Source organism: Bubalus kerabau, chromosome 3 (genome assembly GCF_029407905.1).
Source record: "Bubalus kerabau isolate K-KA32 ecotype Philippines breed swamp buffalo chromosome 3, PCC_UOA_SB_1v2, whole genome shotgun sequence".
Taxonomy (NCBI): Eukaryota; Metazoa; Chordata; class Mammalia; order Artiodactyla; family Bovidae; genus Bubalus; species Bubalus kerabau.
In genome coordinates, this window is record NC_073626.1 from 79,631,550 (window position 1) to 79,649,462 (window position 17,913).

General features: G+C 39.3%; 1 protein-coding gene across 1 annotated transcript in view; it reads right to left on the minus strand.

Moving 5' to 3' along the window:
* MYO3B (myosin IIIB) overlaps window positions 1-17,913 on the minus strand; it is a 559,309-nt gene that overhangs the window by 269,594 nt on the left and 271,802 nt on the right. The window contains 1 exon segment of the mRNA XM_055572295.1: window positions 5,284-5,439. Within this exon segment, the coding sequence (XP_055428270.1) occupies window positions 5,284-5,439 (156 nt within the window).

The window sequence follows — 17,913 nt, forward strand, 5'->3', positions numbered from 1 at the left end:
TAATTCCACTAAAATACATTGCTATTTGATGAAGTTCCACCTGGGTTTTCAGTGCTATTGAGTAATAGTTACATCCATCTTTAATAAACTCTTTATCATATTCGTCATATTGGCTATTTCAAAGAGTTAACACTTCGCTGGAGTCCACAGCCCATTCCCAACTTTGAGACCACTTTGCTTACTTTTTTGGAAAGCTAAAGGCCATACAACATCAATGTCCTCATAGCATCTCCTCTTCCCCCTGCCTTTCACATTTTCTGGGTATCACAACCTTTCTGTGTCTTTCTCAACCTAGATGTGTTTTCTAAGATCAGTCTGTCTCTTAGATGCTTGATCCTCCTCCCTTGTGCTTCCTCTGTTACCTTCTCTGTGTTTTCAATGCCTCCTTCCTTAGATGATCCTTCCCTCACCTATCCAAGTTCTTCCCCATCCTGCCTTCTGCCTTCTGCTGCCTTCTGCTCCACAGCCCCCTGAAAATACCAACTTTTCTTTCCTCTTGGGAAAGTACTAAAGTGGATAGAACATTCCCTGCCTTTGCAGGAACAGTAAAACATGTCCACCCTATAGATTATAGTTCTCATTTCTCTACATTAACTCTCAAAACTAAACAAGTCTGTGCTGCTGAGGGGCCCAGTACTGTCTGGATTATTGAGGAACACTTCTTTGGGCAGAAAGCTAGAACTTTTGTGTGAATCTGTAAGTACACAGCATAGCATGGGCTGTGAAGGGCATCTGAGAGGATATGAAGAGGAAGCAAAGCCTTTTTACTGGTCTTTGTCTGTCAGTGTCTTGCAGTTTCTATTTGATTGCAGTCTGAACCAGGGTAAGGAGCCCAATTCAGGTAGACCCTGTAACACTTCTCTCTTTCCCTAATCTCTCTCCAATTCACCAATAAGTCCTGATGATACATTATTGTAATGTAAGGTTGGTGCAAAATTAATTGTGGTTTTGCATTGTTGAGTTTGCCATTTTATATTCAAATACATTCTTAAAGAAATGTGGTTAGGTTTACATCATTTAAATGCACATTTCTTACTTTTTTTTTCTTTTTTTGCTAGTGACATTACTTGCTATCTATATTTATTTTAGACTGGGGAAATGATGTTAGACAAAAAGAAAATTCAAGTGATTTTCTTATTCAAGTTCAAAATGGGTCGTAAAGCAGTAAAGACAACTTGCAACATCAACAATGCATTTAGCCCAGGAACTGCTGATGAACATATACTGCAGTGGTGGGTTCATTTCAGTTCAGTTCAGTTCAGTCGCTCAGTCGTGTCTGACTCTTTGCGACCCCATGAATCGCAGCACGCCAGGCCTCCCTGTCCATCACCAACTCCCGGAGTTCACTCAGACTCACGTCCATCGAATCAGTGATGAAGAAGTTTTACAAAGGAGACGAGAGCCTTGAAGATGAGGAGCACAGTGGTCAGCCATGGGAAGTTCACAATTACCAACCTCTTGAGAGCAATCATCAAAGCTAATCCTCTTACAACTACGTGAGAAGTTGCTGAAGAACTTCAACATTGACCATTGTATGGTCATTGTGCATTTGAAGCAAATTGGAAAGGTAAGAAAGCTTGTCAAGTGGGTGCCTCATGAGCTGACCAGGAATCAAAAAAATCATCATTTTGAAGTGTCGTCTTCACTTATTCTACACAACAACAACAAACCATTTCTCTATTGGATTGTGATATGTGATAGAAAGAGGATTTCATGATGACCAGCTTAGTGACAGGACTGAGAGAAGCTCCAAAGTACTTCCCAAAGCTAAATTTGTACCCCCCAAAAAAGGTCATGGTCATTGTTTGGTGGTCTGCTGCTGGTCTGATCCCCTACAGCTTCCTGAATCCTGACAAAACCATTACATCTGAGAAGTATACTCAGCAAATCAAGGAGATGCACTGAAAACTGCAATGCCTGCAGCTGGCACTGGTCACCAGATGTGGCCAATTCTGCACAACAACATCTGACCACACATCACACAACCAACGCTTCACAAGTTGAATGAACTGGGCTACAAAGTTTTGCGTCATCCACCATTTCACCTGACCTCTCACCAACCCACTACCACTTCTTTAAGCATCTTGACAACTTTTTTGCAGGGTTAGGGTTGCTTCCACAACCATCAGGAGGCAGAAAATAGCTTTCCAAGAGTTCATCAAATCCCAAAACAGATTTTTATGCTCCAGGAATATACAAACTTATTTCTCACTGGCAAAAATGTGTTGACTATAATGGTTCCTGTTTTGATTAATAAAGATGTGTTTGAGCCTAGTTATAATGATTTAAAATTCATGGTCCAAAATTTCAATTATGTTTGCACCAAACTAATATCTTCTGTTATTTACAATTGCCACAATCTGCTCTCATTTGCCCTCCTAGTTCCAACTCTGTCCAACTCCATTCCATCACTGCCATCAGAATGGTCTTCCTCAAGCACATCCCTTCTTGAAATCCTTCTGCTGCTCCCCAGTGCCTAAGAACACATCCAGGCTCCTTAGCCCATCTTGCCCTGGCCCCTGCCTCCTTGCATCCCCTTCCCCCAAGTTCCAGCAATACCAACCAATTGTTCACCAAATCCCGTAAGCTCTCTTCAGCCTCTGTGTCTTTGCCCTCTGCTCATCCTTCTCCTCCATGTGGAATAACTGTGTTCTGTTTGTCCTTCAGGATGGTTCAAGGATCACCTTCCCAACAGTTTCTAGGTTGTTCCTTTCCCAAGTACTCTGGGAAGTACCCCAGGAAACCTTCTATCCAGGTACTTTTCATGCTGAGCTGTTCTCATCTGATTCTTGTCTATTTCACACACTGGACTATTAGCTCTTTATCAGGAACTGTATCTGATTTCCCTTGTAGTTCCTCTGTTTGGCAGAGGGCTTGACACATATACACATATAAATGTCTCTGGAATGAATAAATTAGATTTTAAATAAGAGACAGAAATTTGTATTTGTAACATTTAATATCTCTGTACTGTTTATTCTCATGATGTTGTTTGGTAAGTAAATAGAAATTTCCACAGATTAAGGCCAAAAGAAATGGAGGACTCTGAATTAAACAAATCTCAAATATATTCAACTACAACTACTGCTAACAATGACTGAGTTATCAACTATCATCGTTGTCAGAGTTATTTAACTCCGTTATCAACATTAACTATTTTTTAATGTATTGACTCAACTCTCAAAATAATCTCCTTTTCACAGATAAAGAAATTTTGGAACAGAAAGATTTAATAACTTGTCTGTAAGTGATTGAGCTGGGATTCAAACCTGGCAGAGTCAGGTTTTTTTTTTAAACCACTGCATTGTACCACCTGCTGTGTGACCAAAACTGTGTAGAAAAAAAAGTAAATTGGGTATTTGCCTCACTCATCTATGCACTTACCCCACTTATTCTTTGCCTTTTCCACCTTAACTTGGAAACTCACAACGTTAAATATATTGAATTACCAGCATCAAACATTATCTAAGAATTTTTCTGGACTTAGCAAACACCTATGTAGCCAGCTCCCTGCCACTTGCTAAGAGGAAGTAATAATATAGGATAGGTCGTAAGATGTGTCAATTACATGCATTATGTTTCCTTTAGAATTAGTTTTACTTTCTCCTAAAGAAGTGCCTGCTTAAAGTTTTGACACCTATTTGTGAGGTTGTATTTTTTTAGTGACTTTTTCAAAGAAACATACACTTCAGAGTGAAACTTCAGATTACAAAGACCCTGAGAGAAGGGTCTTTGACCCTATGAGGCCTTTGACATCAAAAGAATTAACCAACATAAAGAGAAATTAGAGGGGGAGGGGAGAGAGCCTGGAGCCCTGGCTTTCTATGGCAAATGGAGAAAAATTTTTAAAAAGAGGACACACATCTGGACATGCAAAATCAGACAAAAGTACAAACCTGAATCACTTTGCAACTAAGTTTCAGAAACTGCTCTGCAGCAAATCAGAAGAAACAAGAAGATACCTGACTCGATGTAAAGTATTTAAATGCGGGGTTTGTTTCTCCCTTGGTTTGTACTTTCTTTTCATTTCTCATGGCGGTTGTGCATGTGTGTGTGTGTGTGTGTGTGTGTGTGTGTGTAAAGGTGAGTGGTAGAGGAGTGTGGCTGGCATAGGAACAAAAGCAGAAGAAGAAAAGAAGATTTCAGTTCCCTGAGGCTTAAACACAAATTCTACTGCTTCAAAAGGTATCAAGTGACAAGAATTTCTCTACCCTGTAGGCAAGCCATAGAAACAGAAATTGCAGTGGAAAAGGGAAAAGAGTAGGGAAGAATTTGTTTTGAGCCATCAAAAAGGGAACCTGGTGGTGGTGGGAAAAAAATCAGCAAGATATAGTCACCTTGAAACTATGCCTCTAGCTTCCAGAGTTCTGATGCTTTTTGATTTGTAAACAGTTTTCTGCAGAATACATGAATATTTCCAGAACTTGTGACTTGTGATATTTTAGTTTCTTCACCTCCAGTCCTTTGAATGTTCTTTTAATAATAATGGATTAGACCTTATCTGCATCCTGGCCAGTTTTATAAAACCAAGTAATTGCTGAGCTGGGGAAGTAGCTTTATTCACATTTAATTTTTTAAAAGAGAAATTCTGCCACCCTCTGGACAGAAACCAAACATCTATTTCTTAGAGACTACCACAGAATACTGTCTTAAGGAACTGCCTTTGAAAATAAACATTTTAAAAAAAAATCTACGCTGTAAAAGTAGAGGAAGGAGGAATCACAGTTACTTTAGATAGCATAGACAATATCTGGGGGAAAAACTCATATAAAAATACTAAATTGCTCCTAAGGAATTTTTAACTAAAGGAAATGGGCTCAAAGCACTTTAGAGAAAAAATCTTCAGTGTTGAACTCATAATCTTTCCAAAACCACTTTATAGCCTACACTTCTGCTTTCCAGCCTGCAACAGCCAAGTAAAGATTTCTCGCACAATCTCAGCCATGGCTGGTTTCACCCAGTTTTCATTATTGGTGGAATTTTTAAAAATCTACATATATATTAAATATATATGTGTGTTGGTTTTTAACTAGAATACTAGGACAGAGTGAGACTTCAGCCACTCTGAGACAAATTAGCCGTAACAGCACAAATGGGCAGCTAGTTTCTGAAGCTTTGCTGTTGTCATCTACTGCGCATGGAGTACTTAATGTCATGTAATGAACTCAGAAATGCAGGGATGTGATAATTACCAGTAATAATGCTGGGTAAATCAAAACACACGACATGCCATTTTTTATAAATAAACAGAGAGAGAAAGCAGAAAAATGCTGAGGACCATACCTGGTTTTAACAACAGGATTTAGATGCTTCTGGTCTTGGAGGACCTTAGCCAGCTGCTTCTGCAGAAACAAAAGCTTCCCGTGGACTCCTTTAATAAATGGGTGGTCGAGGAGATGTGTGACCGAAGGTCGCTTTTCAAAATCTTTAATGAGACACCTGTTCACAAAAATCAACAAACAGTCCAAGTATTATCTTAGACACCTGGCTTCTCTGTAAATATGGGAGAGAGGAGAAAAAGCTCATTTATAAAACCTGATCACTAACCTTACATAGCTGTTTATTCATAGGTAGCAGAACATAGAAAAAAATATTCTCTACTAGTCAAATTAATCAAAATATAAGAAATATATTTTAGTATGCTTTAAATATGTATTGAAAACACAATCAATTTAATTTGAAGTATTCAAAATACTGAAAAGATAGATTGGTCAGACTACAATTTCATTACAAAAAAAATGTTTACAATGGAGTCAAGTTGATTAGTCTATCTACTTTATTTTAGAAGCATATAAAATTATATATTATCATTTAAATGAAATCCAAGTATATGAAATGTCCAGTATTTGGTGGTTGGGGAAATGCATTTCGGAGTTTGCAAGGACAGAAATGAATCATAAAGAAATCTTCACAGAGAAGATTCAATCCCTTGATTTCTAATATCTTCTGAAGAAGCAGAAAAACCTCAGAACAGGAAGTGACTACAATATAATTCAGATGAATTGGAATGGAATTATTCAAACAGGGAACAAAAAGTCCATTCAAAATGGTAAAAACTGGGTTGCATTTAAACTCCTCTGTGGTTAATTGGTTAAAACTGCATGGTTGTAACCACTTTCTGCTTCAGATTCAATGCCCTTTTCAAAGAAAACAATGATTCAGTACATTTTGCTGTGTGCTGTATGTTATTAAAGATGATTCTGACACAGGAAATTTCTAGTGAAATTGAATCTGATGAATACCCCTCCAATTACCATCGCATTTCCATTCTGAGTAGCTGCCCTTGACAGGAGAAAGAAATTTCAACATCCACACTTTTAAGTTATCAGTCCTTAGCTCACACTGGAGGCTTAGGGTAAACAGTGGATATCTTTCTGCCCACTCCATAAAATAAACGTTTTCAGTTTCCCCAATAGTGACATGCTAGCAACATGTGAAACACAACATACTTAAAATAATGAAATGCACTGACAAATGGTAAAATGTTCAGCCTCACCTTGAGCATCTTTTCAAAACATTTAAGAAAACACACTCCTCAACTGTTGGTTTTATTAAAAGGCCTTAATCTTTGTACTTCAAACCACTTTTGTATCCCTTGACTTCAGGTCCTGAAAGATACTTGGTAAATTTCCCAGTTATTTGGTTTTAGAATTGATTCAGGGCATTTCCTATCTATTGGAACTGGAGCTTTCAACTAGAAAAGCCAAAAGAACCCAGACTATCTCCATTTTGCTGCCTGCACAACTATAAATACCACCTCTGTCTTGCTATGGGAAGAAATCAATCATTTGACTTTTATAGATCCAGGAGCCTTTTGTATTTATTATTTTTCTTATAAAATAAAAAATCAGTGCCCAAGCCTGAAAAATACTCTGTTCATATTTTTAAATCAACAGTCTTCCTGGGATTACATGTATATTCATTTATATATAATTATGTGACTACCAAAGGAAAATAAATGCTAATAATTCCCTAAGCACCTGGGAAGAAGGAATTTCTGGATAGTTTATGTGGCCAGTAATACAGGTGTATGGCTTCATCATCTTGGCTTGAGGGATGGTGTATGAAAACTCCCAAAATAAGAACAGTCTGTGTTCTCTGAGAGTTCCTACTGAAGATGGACATGGTGGCTTCATACCACCACCCCTACCCAACCTGGATGGGAAAACAGGCACTGCTGGGACCCCTAGCTAAGCCGGCCCAAGGATATTGTGAGGGCGCATTACATCTGTCTCCCATCACCAAATAGCCATACCTCGTGTGGTCAAGTATATGCCCAAACAAGGGAATGCAATTCCTTAATAGATTTTCCCACCATATTAATTCATTTTGCTTTCTGAGCAACTCTCAACTGCTTGTTGACTAGCCAGTACTTAAATAAAAAACTCAAGGAGGCAAAAAGTGAGAGGCACACAATTAGTAGAAAATTTACAGCAGGCGAATGGAAAAATGAGCAGGAGCTGCTTCTGTCTTCTCCTTCGGATAGGTGCCTTGGAACAGTGTTCCAGGTACTCAAAGCTTCTTGGACAGGGCTTGAGACAGACCAGGAAATCCATACTCCACCCTTATGAAAATAGGTATCTACAGGATTCTGGAGATGCAATTAAAGGTGCCATAATATCTTTCATAATTTTAGCATCCACTGGAAGAGCAAGGTTGCAAACAAGGTTACAAGATCCTTTGGCATTTTGGAAAGGATTTCTCTCTAGATCACAGGGGGAGTAAGAGGAATGAGGATAAATAATTTAGTGAGATAATCAGACAAGGGAGAAATTAACAAGTGGATCTGTGGTCTCTTGGGAGATTCAAAAAATATAAAGATGGTAGGCATTTTACACTTTGAGGGAAAGACCAAGAGGATCTATTTGTTAGTTCTCTCAGGAAGGCCCAAGTGGGCTGAATGTCATACCACTGGGTCATCAAAACTGAAACTGAGTGTGTATGGGAAGAATGCTAAGCAGAGGTGTGACATTCCAACTGCATCGGAGGGTTTTTAGGAGAAGGACAGGAAGACCTTGAGGGTACAGCCTTATTATAAAACACTCTTGCATACTCTTTTCTCATGGGGAGCAAATAGCCAGGATGAAATGGACTTATTATTTTACTGATAAATAAAAGAAAGTTCTGTCTTAGGAAGAGATATGGCTGGAAGTCAAACATTACTAGATATCAATCAGGTCGTTGAAATCATATCATTTCATTTGTTCAGCAAACATTTATTACACAACCAGAATTAGTCAAAATAGATTAATTCATAAAAAAATGATGACCCTTTTCCTCAAAGATCTACAATGTGATTTTAAAGATGGAAGGACAAGAGGAACATAAAAAACAGGAGAAACCAGTGTTTGATTATTTAGAATGAAAAGGTCACAAAAAAGCATAGGGTTTTGGAGCTAAAGGACCAAGATTTTCTACTCTTACCCCTCTTTTACAAGGTAAGGAAGTTGAGGTCAAGTCCTGATAGTGATGAGACCAATTCCCTGGCTCCCACAAGAGAACCCCTCCTACTTTGCAGTGTGTTGTTAAAATGGCACAGGCACAATGTGCAGACCAATGCTAAGTTATGGCAGGTGGGGGGAGCAGTCAGGTAAGCCGAGTGGAGAGAATGAGAATTGAGCTGAATTTGGGGAGAAGTTTTGGAACTAAACTGAACTCAATTCAGGGAGAAGATATAGAAGACATTTCCAGTTTGGGAAACTGGATCAGCAACGCAAGAAGCCAGATTAGGCAAGCTCTGTGGCTAGGAACTCAGGAGGCCACCAGAACGTTGACATTCACCTCCTAAGCTGTCTTCTTTGAATATCTAAGAACAATTCTTTACTTTAGTCCTTTTTCCAACTTTAACTTGGGAATATTCTTTATTGTTTAAGATGTTGCAATTTTGTGCCCCAAACCCATAACACTATGCTTGTCAGCTTATCATTCTGTCTTATTCTCCTTTCAGGCAGGGATTTAGTGGATTAATATAGAGTTGACAGTCAAGACCCATAAGAACTCCTGACAACTTCCATGACCTTTTTTACAGCATGATTAAATCCTCTAACGATGTGGAGAACAAACATGGAAAACTAAGGAAGTTATAATATGCTTATTCATTTCAGGATTTCTTATTAAATCAGGAATTTCAAATTCCAGATGCAGAATATTTTCTCCCAGCCTGGGATTCAACAGTTTTTATAAGAACATACATAAAACATTGACTTCTGTGTGGGAATATAGGGGCTGGCCAATGTAAGGTAAGTTGAGTGAAACACTAGACTCATGAGACATTCCACTGAAGAATGAAACTAGTCTTCTGGTCAAAAGGTTGGGAAACACTGGTGATTCCCTGAATCAAGTAAATCTGGAGTTTCATAGTGCATATGAGCATATTAAATGTTCTTAGAAGTATGGAGGTAAAGAAAATTCAATTTTGTTTAGGTCCATGTTTCCAAACTTACTCGGCCACAGATCCTTTTTTGTATCAATGGAACCAGGGCCCTGTATATGACATCCTTGAAAGCTCTGTTGTGAGAATTCAGTACCAGACTTTTGCAAATAACAGCTGTGTCTTCATCTCAGCTGATTGAGGGGAGATACTCAGAACCCCTAATTTTCACCAGCATGTTTGAGATACCTGTAGGCTGCATTTCTGCAGAAGACAGGGTCTCAAACTGGGGAAATACATTCTCCAAGATAACTTCTTCCCAGAATCTTTGACTCCGGAAAAAAGAAATTGAACAAGGACTAGATTTAGAAAATATTGCTTTTTTCCCCCAAAATCGTAAGTAATTTTTTCTTTCAGTTCCAGATGTTTTAAAACTCTTTCTTAAAAATCTGGACTTATGTGTGGTTATCTCTGTGCTAAGATACAAAACAAAAGAATAAAAAATTAAAACTACCACGAGATGTATTAGCTGGATTTACAAAGCCATGGAAGGTGGTTTAGAATATGATAGAAAAGTCCACCAGAAGAAAAAGGAAGCAAACTTCAGCCCTGAAAGAAATTAATCCATTACCTAATTTGAAATTCTAGTACCTTCCATCATGCATTCTTAGCTGAAGATTAATTCTCAGAATTCATTAGTATCACCACATTAAACACAGGTTGTTGCAGCCATTTGCTGCAATCTCCCAGCCTGGCTTCTGCCAGAATCAGGGGCAAATAAAGAGCCATTTCTTAACAAGAAACAAGGTCAGACTTCTGTGTCGGGCTCTGGAGCTGGCAGTGCTTGTGTTCCTTTTGCTCCCAAACGATCACACTGTTGAGATGCACCTGCCTGGCTGCTGTAAAGTGGCATTTCATAACCAAAGAATCAGATGCCTTCAAGGGGGAGCTATTTATTAAGAGTCACGAATGGATGTTTACTGATGACTAAACTATGCTTGATAAAAGCAGCTGAAAAGTCAAAAACTAAAAATACTGGTGAACTTGGAGAGAAAAGCAGGAGAGGGAGCAACTGTATTCTACATGTTGGGACAAAAGTAGACGAAAACTTGAGATTCATGTCTCTTTTCATTTCTTTTTTAATATGCTGTCTTTTATACTTTCTGCTGTTTTCTTGTGGCTTTGCTACTTAGGTTGTTAAGTGTTTCCGTTGTTACCGAATAGCTGAACGTTCTTGATCTGAGCAAGCATTTCCCTGCCCTGTGATGCACTGCATCTGCAGTTTGTATCATTGGCAGACAGAAGCCTGAGTGAAAAAGAGGCCTCTGCATGAAAAGAAGAAAACCTCCAGAGGGTATACTAATTATAGGTTAAACATCAGAGCCCATGGTGCTGTCCTGGAAGGAAATTTCCATTTTGGAAGACAAGATTATGACAATCACAGGCATTTTCCCAATATGACTAATGCCTCAAAAGAAGGCAGGCTGAGAAACTTGACACTGTATATGTAGCAAAACCAAATCTCATTTGGTGGAAGACTTAGCACCATTTCAGTTTTCATGTTCAGTCTGCAAATATTGCACATGGTGGTGAACTGAAATCATACACTAAGTTCACACATAGGGTAGGGAAGTAGGGTCCTAACCTGAAACAGAGAAGAGAGGACCAGAAGCCTATTTCTCAGCAAGGCTGATCTAGGGTTGTCAATCAGAGAAATCAGTCAGTATTTGCCAAAAAAAAAAAAAAAAGCCCTCAGAAGGTAGGATGGAGGGTTTTAAAACAGGAAGCTCAGTCCTTATTATGAGATGGGTAATGGGAGCAGATCCTATGTGGCAAAGTAGGAGAGAAGTTGCAGAGTGGCAGGACCACAGGGCAGCTGGCATCTTGCCTGAGGTCACTAGGGTGAGAAGGCAGGAACAGAGTTAGAAAGATGAGTAAGTCAGCACTACCTTTAGACAATGTCATCAGCACCAAAGGTCCAGAGTAAATTCAAGGGAACACAGAAGGAAAGAGAAATGGAAGAACATGACATGTGCATCATGGCAGCTGGAGAGAGTCCTAAAGCAAAAGGAGGGTCCGGGATGGGAGGGTGGCCTGAGGGCAGAGAGCCACCATGTGTAACCCGGAATGACCCAGGTTGTGCCCTGCATGACACCTGTGAACACAACTACCTCTTCATGTTACCTCTATGTCTCTGATCCCAGAATCAATAGTAAATAGTTAGAAAAGTCCAGACTGACTCACTGTATTCTTAGGGAAGGTGATTGGTAACAGAAATTCTAGATCCTCAAGCATAGCTTGTCTGGCAGACAGGTTGAGGGCCAGCCACAGCCAAGAAGGACTGAGGGAAGAAGAGTTTACTACACCACAAAAGAATGAGTAAAAGTGCAAGAGGCAAAGTGAGGAGAAGAACCAAAAGGAACCAGGCCAGAGCAGAGGAACAAGACAAGATGGGGCTCAGGGGACACTGAAGCTGAGGAGAAGCCAAAGGAGAGGACGGCAGAGGTGCAGTCTTATTACCATTGTTATCGCCACTCTTTCTTCTGTTTCAGTTGTGCTTTCTGCACTGCAAAGACTGGGGGTGAGCACACCCTCTAATGCTGTCACCAAAGAAGACCCCCATGTCCACGTCTTAGGACTAAGGCTGTCTTAAGGACTGAAACCAGAGGGCCCAAGTCACCACCTTCTCACTCCTCTTTTTCTTTCTTTCTTTCTTCCTTGATTGGGAAAAGTAGTGATACTTTGCAATTAAACAGCTATTTCTCTAGGTAACTCTGGCCATGTGGTTCAGTCAGGGTGCTGGAAAAAAATGAACCATTACTCCATCGCACAGCTCCAGCAAGTTTATTGGACAATTAATCCATATTCAGATCCCACCATCTGGTTCAAAGGGTTTGGGAAGGGGTAGTCCCTGGAGATGGGAGTCCTCTGATGGCTCCATCTCTCAGGCCGTGTCTTCCCAAGGATCTGGGAGTTGGCTGTTGCTGCAAGTGCTGCTGAACTTCCCCTGCAGCAGCCAAGCCACTTGCCTTTGGGACCTCTGTGAGGGGCTGAGGTTGGCCACAGGTCAGCCTTAGACTCAGCCAGGAAACCAGATGTGGGTGAAGAGGTTTCTTGGCTTCTGTGAAGAGGTCTTTGCTTCAGGTGGAAATTAAGGTAATACTTAAAGCAGGTCAGGAAGATGAGGAACAAAGAGGGAAGTGATGGCTGAGCCCAGAAGGAGGTATGGTTATGTAAATGTGGGTGAGTCAGAGCAAAAAGTTCATTTTAAAATGATATTAATCTTTAATTATTAATATAACTAGATTCATATAACACATTTATTATTATATATAAACTATTATTAATCTTAAAATATTTAAAATAGTCTGTTGATTTATTTAAATGACAGTATACTTAATCACTCTTACTCAAGCATGACACATGTACTCACTCATTTAAAAAAATTGGGGTGCCAATCATTGGAGCAGTAATATATAAAGGTTAAAAGTCAGGGGTTAGGATCAAACCTAACTACTTCATAGAAGTACATGATGATACACAAGTTAATTTAATTCTCTGGGCCACAGTTTCTCCATCTGTAAAACTGCAATAAAGTCATTGTAGGGAGTGAATGAGATGATCAATGTTCAGTGCCTAGTACATAGTAAGCACTCAATAATGCCAGCTCTGTGGGCCAGCCACTGTATTAGGTGGTGGGGATACCGTCAGTCGGTTCATTGGAGGAAGATAGCATGGCATATGCATGGATAAAATGGCATATCCAGTTCCAAGTAGGATGAGTGCTATAAAAAAGAAAGGTTAAAGTGCAACAGCTCCTTGAGTCAGATTTGAATAACACGTGCCCATTAATTACCTACTTTTTCTCAATGTGACTCCCAGCACTCAGGATAAAATTACTATTTGATAGATGTCCTGATCAGAACTTTCAAAGTTCTGGGGGAACAAAGAATTTTAGGCCCTGACAATTCAGCAAAAGCAAAGAACTTTGGCATTTTCAAGTTCAAGCCTTTGGGCACTCTTATTTTTGAATGTCTGGCTAATTTCTTTGATTCAAAAATCAATTTCCATTTTGACAAACCGTTATGGTCTGCTTCTTAGTCCAGGTTTAAGTGCCAGGGAATATATGAATCCTAATCTTTCCCTTGATCCTACTTGCCATGTTGACTGGAATTAAATCCATAATTCTTATTTGTATGCATTTTTTCCTAGGAAGGGGAGGCAATGGACAGTACCCAGCCATTCCCTATGAGAAAAGAATAACCAGTTTCATAGCACATGACCATTACAGGTAGGACTACTCCAGGACTGGAGTGGGGAGGCTAGGAGAGTGCAAAATAAATAGAAGATATATGCCTCCCCTCAAAATTTATTTTCTGGGATAATTCCAAACTTACACATATGAGACATTTAGAGATCCAAGTGGGATTAAATTCATTGACTCATTCAAACACTTACTAGGTATTTACTGTGAATGGCACTGCACCAAGTATTTCAAAGAAAAGATCCCTGGAGTGAGATGTCAACTTTTATGGAACTTAAAAACAAGCAATAGGATATAGACATCAATAACAAGAATTCAAGGCTAAAAAGTGTAACCACTAGAGTGGTTCAGATGAAGTAAACAATTCTAGTTAGGTGAACAGTGTTTCACTGGAGAGGTGGTATTTAGGTCTTAAATTAGGAAAGCAATATTGACCAGAAATACAAGAAAGGAGCATTCTAGTGCAGAACACAGTAGGAGTGGAAGCCCATCCGCTCATATGGGGAACAGAGTAGAATAGGATAATACAATTGTAATATAGATGGGGTGAGACCAGGAACATCTTATGCAGAACCTAGAAGATCATACCATTGAGCTTGAGTTTTCTTTCTTAGTCACATTGAAGTGGCTTTTTTGAACAGCAAGATAACACAATTATTTTAAAAAACAAACTAGAACTATACTAGAAAGTAAATTAGAGGGAGGGAATTAGGCAGGGAAGGGATCCATTTAGGAAACATACAGTCTGAATTAAATAAATGAGAAGGGAAAAATGATGACTGTAGCTGTAAACTTGAAGGCAAGTCAAGAATATGGAAAGAAAAAACAAAGAACCATCAATGGAATCTTAGACCAAGTTAAATCTAAGGACAGGCCTGTAGCTAAATCTTTGTGAACATAACAATCTACTTTTTACCTTCACTATCCAATTACAATCTCTCTTGATAAGAACCAAAGATCTTTAAGTTACCAATTCAATGGTCTGTCCCCATTCTATTCTCTATTCACTGATGACCACCACTGACTTGCTCCTCCTTCTTGAAATATTCTCTTTCCTTGCCTGCAATGATGCCACATCTTTAGTTATTCTCTTACTTCTCCCTGACCACTTTTGCTCATTTATTTTCACTACCAGGTGGAATAAAATGGCAAGGTAGAGGAGAGAGGGTCTACAAAGACAAGCCCAAAATGAGGAAGAATGGAAGTAGAATATCAGCCTTTATGCCCACAGGCTTGGAACTTGCTGCTAAACAAACTCTGGCTTTACCTGGTGGATCAAATGACCCAAATAGAGTATTTATTTGCATCCTATGGAGAAGGCCATCTCTACTCTCACAATTCCAAACAAGTCTACAGATTCCACTGCAAATAAGTGAATTTAACTACAGTGCACCTGTCTGGCACAAAGTGAAAATGAAAAGTGTAAGAAAAGCAGCAAATACGACTCCATAAAATTGACAGTTAGTTGCTGCAAATGACTTTTATAATAGCCATAATGAGACATAATTCACATACCATAGAGTTCACTCATTTAAAGTATACAATTCAAATAGTTTTAGCATATTCACAGTTTTGTAACCACTAATAATCAATTTTTAGAACATTTTCATTGTCCGCAAAAGAAGCTCTATGTCCTTTAGCAGTCACTCCCAATTTCCCTTCAACCTCCTTAGTCCCAGGTGACTACTAACCTACTTCCTGTTTATATGGATTGCCTAGTCTGGACATTTCATGTAATATGTGTGGTCTTTTGTAACTGGCTTCATTCATTCAGCAAAATATTTTCAAAGTTCATGTTGTAGCATGTATCGACACAATATTCCTTTTTATTGCTAAATAATGCTCCATATAAGGATATATCATAACTTGTCTATCCATTCATCATCTGAGGGACATTTGGGTTGCTTCTACTTTTTGACTACTATGAATAATGCTTCTATGAACATTTGGGTACAAGTTTTTATGTGGGACATATGTTTTCATTCCTCCTAGGTGTATATACCTAGGAGTGGAATTGCTGGATCATATGATAACTTACTTTGCCAACAAAGGTCCATCTAGTCAAGGCTATGGTTTTTCCAGTGGTCATGTATGGATGTGAGAGTTGGACTATAAAGAAAGCTGAGCCCTGAAGAATTGATGCTTTTGAACTGTGGTGTTGGAGAAGACTCTTGAGAGTCCCTTGGACTGCAAAGAGATCTAACCAGTCCATCCTAAAGGAGATCAGTCCTGAGTGTTCATTGGAAGGACTGATGCTGAAGCTGAAACTCCAATAGTTTGGCCACCTCATATGGAGAGTTGACTCATTGGAAAAGACTCTGATGCTGGGAGGGATTGGGGGCAGGAGGAGAAGGGGACGACAGAGGATGCGATGGCATCACCGCCTCAATGGACATGAGTTTGAGTGAACTCTGGGAGTTGGTGATGGACAGGGAGGCCTAGTGTGCTGCAATTCATGGGGTCGCAAAGAGTCGGACATGACTGAGCGACTGAACTGAACTGAACTGATGATAACTTTATGTTTAAGCTTCTGGGGAACACAAGACTATTTTCCAAAGTGACTGCATCATTTTAAATTCTCACAATCAGATACAATTTATTTTGAATATTTCATCTTGCTCTAGAATAATTTAAGGCATCTCACAACAGCATGTGTTTAAATAAATAAAGGTACTTGCAATAAGGCAAGATAAAAATAATTAAAAGCAGAAGAGAAAAACAAAACAAAGGGGAAACTAGGGAATGAAAATAGGAATTAGAATACCAAATAAACTACTTTGTTAGAGGTGGCCACAGATTTGGTTTCAGGCTCTAAAGCAGCCAGTGTGAAAGGGAAAATGCAGTCTATTCTCTATTCTTAAAATCCATTATATAAAAACAGACCAGCTGCTTGAAGAAGGATGATGAAGATGATGTTGCTGTTGACTGGTAAGGAGACTAGAGATTTACAACTTTACTGGGTTTTCACAGAAATGACTTCATATAACATAATGAATATTATTTCCCTTTAGTAAACATGGCCATGGGTTTCATAGGGCTGTTTCTTATATCAATAACATGCTTTAATCCCAACTGATATCTTGTATCAAAGAACCATCAAGTAAAAACATTCTCCCTGGGTGGCCAAGGAAACACAGAATTTTCTGATCTTAATCTAGGCTTTATATCTACTAGCAACTAGGTGAATTTTTGTACAGTTAAGTCCCTTGATTCAGCACATGCTGAATGCAGCATCCAGATGCTGACATCCATCAAGGAAAAGAAAGGCAAGGTGTCAAGCTACCATGTGCTGTTCATTGCAAAGAATGGAAAGAAGATGGCTTAAAAAGTTTAGCCTATGAATCAAAAGCAACTCAAAAGTCAGGAGGGGAGATTGGGAGAGGAGGGAAAAGGACTGGAATATCATATCAGTTCAGTTCAATTGCTCAGTTGTTTTTGACTCTTTGCAAGCCCATGAACTGCAGCATGCCAGGCTTCCCTGTCCATCACCAACTCCCAGAGCTTGCTCAAACTCATGTCCATTGAGTCAGTGATGCCATCCAACCATCTCATCCTCTGTCATCCCCTTCTCCTCCTGCCTTCAATCTTTGGCAGCATCAGGGTCTTTTCCAATCAATCAGTTCTTCGCATCAAGTGGCCAAAGGATTGGAGTTTCAGCTTTAGCATCAGTCCTTCCAAAGAATATTCAGGACTGTTTTCCTTTAGTATTGATTGGTTTGATCTCCTTGCAGTCCAAGAGACTCTCAAGAGTCTTTTCCAACACCACAGTTCAAAAGCATCAATTGTTCGGCACTCAGCTTTCTTCACAGTCCAAATCTCCCATCCATACATGACTACTGGAAAAACCATAGCTTTGACTATAAGGACCTTTGTAGGCAAAGTAATGTCTCTGCTTTTAATATGCTGTCTAGGTAAGTCATAGCTTTTCTTCCAAGGAACAAGCGTCTTTTAATTTCAAGACTGCAGTCACCATCTGCAGTCATTTTGGAGCTCAAGAAAATAGTCTCTCACTGTTTCCATTGTTTCCCCATCTATTTGTCATGAAGAGACGGGACTAGATGCCATGATCCTTTTTCACTCTCCTCTTTCACTTTCATCAAGAGGCTCTTTCATTACTCTTTGCTTTCTGCCATAAGGGTGGTGTCATCTGCATATCTGAGGTTTTGATATTTCTCCTGGCAATCTTGATTCCAGCTTGTGCTTCACCCAGGCTAGCATTTCGCATGATGTACTCTGCATAAGTTAAATCAGCAGGGTGACAATATACAGCCTTGACGTA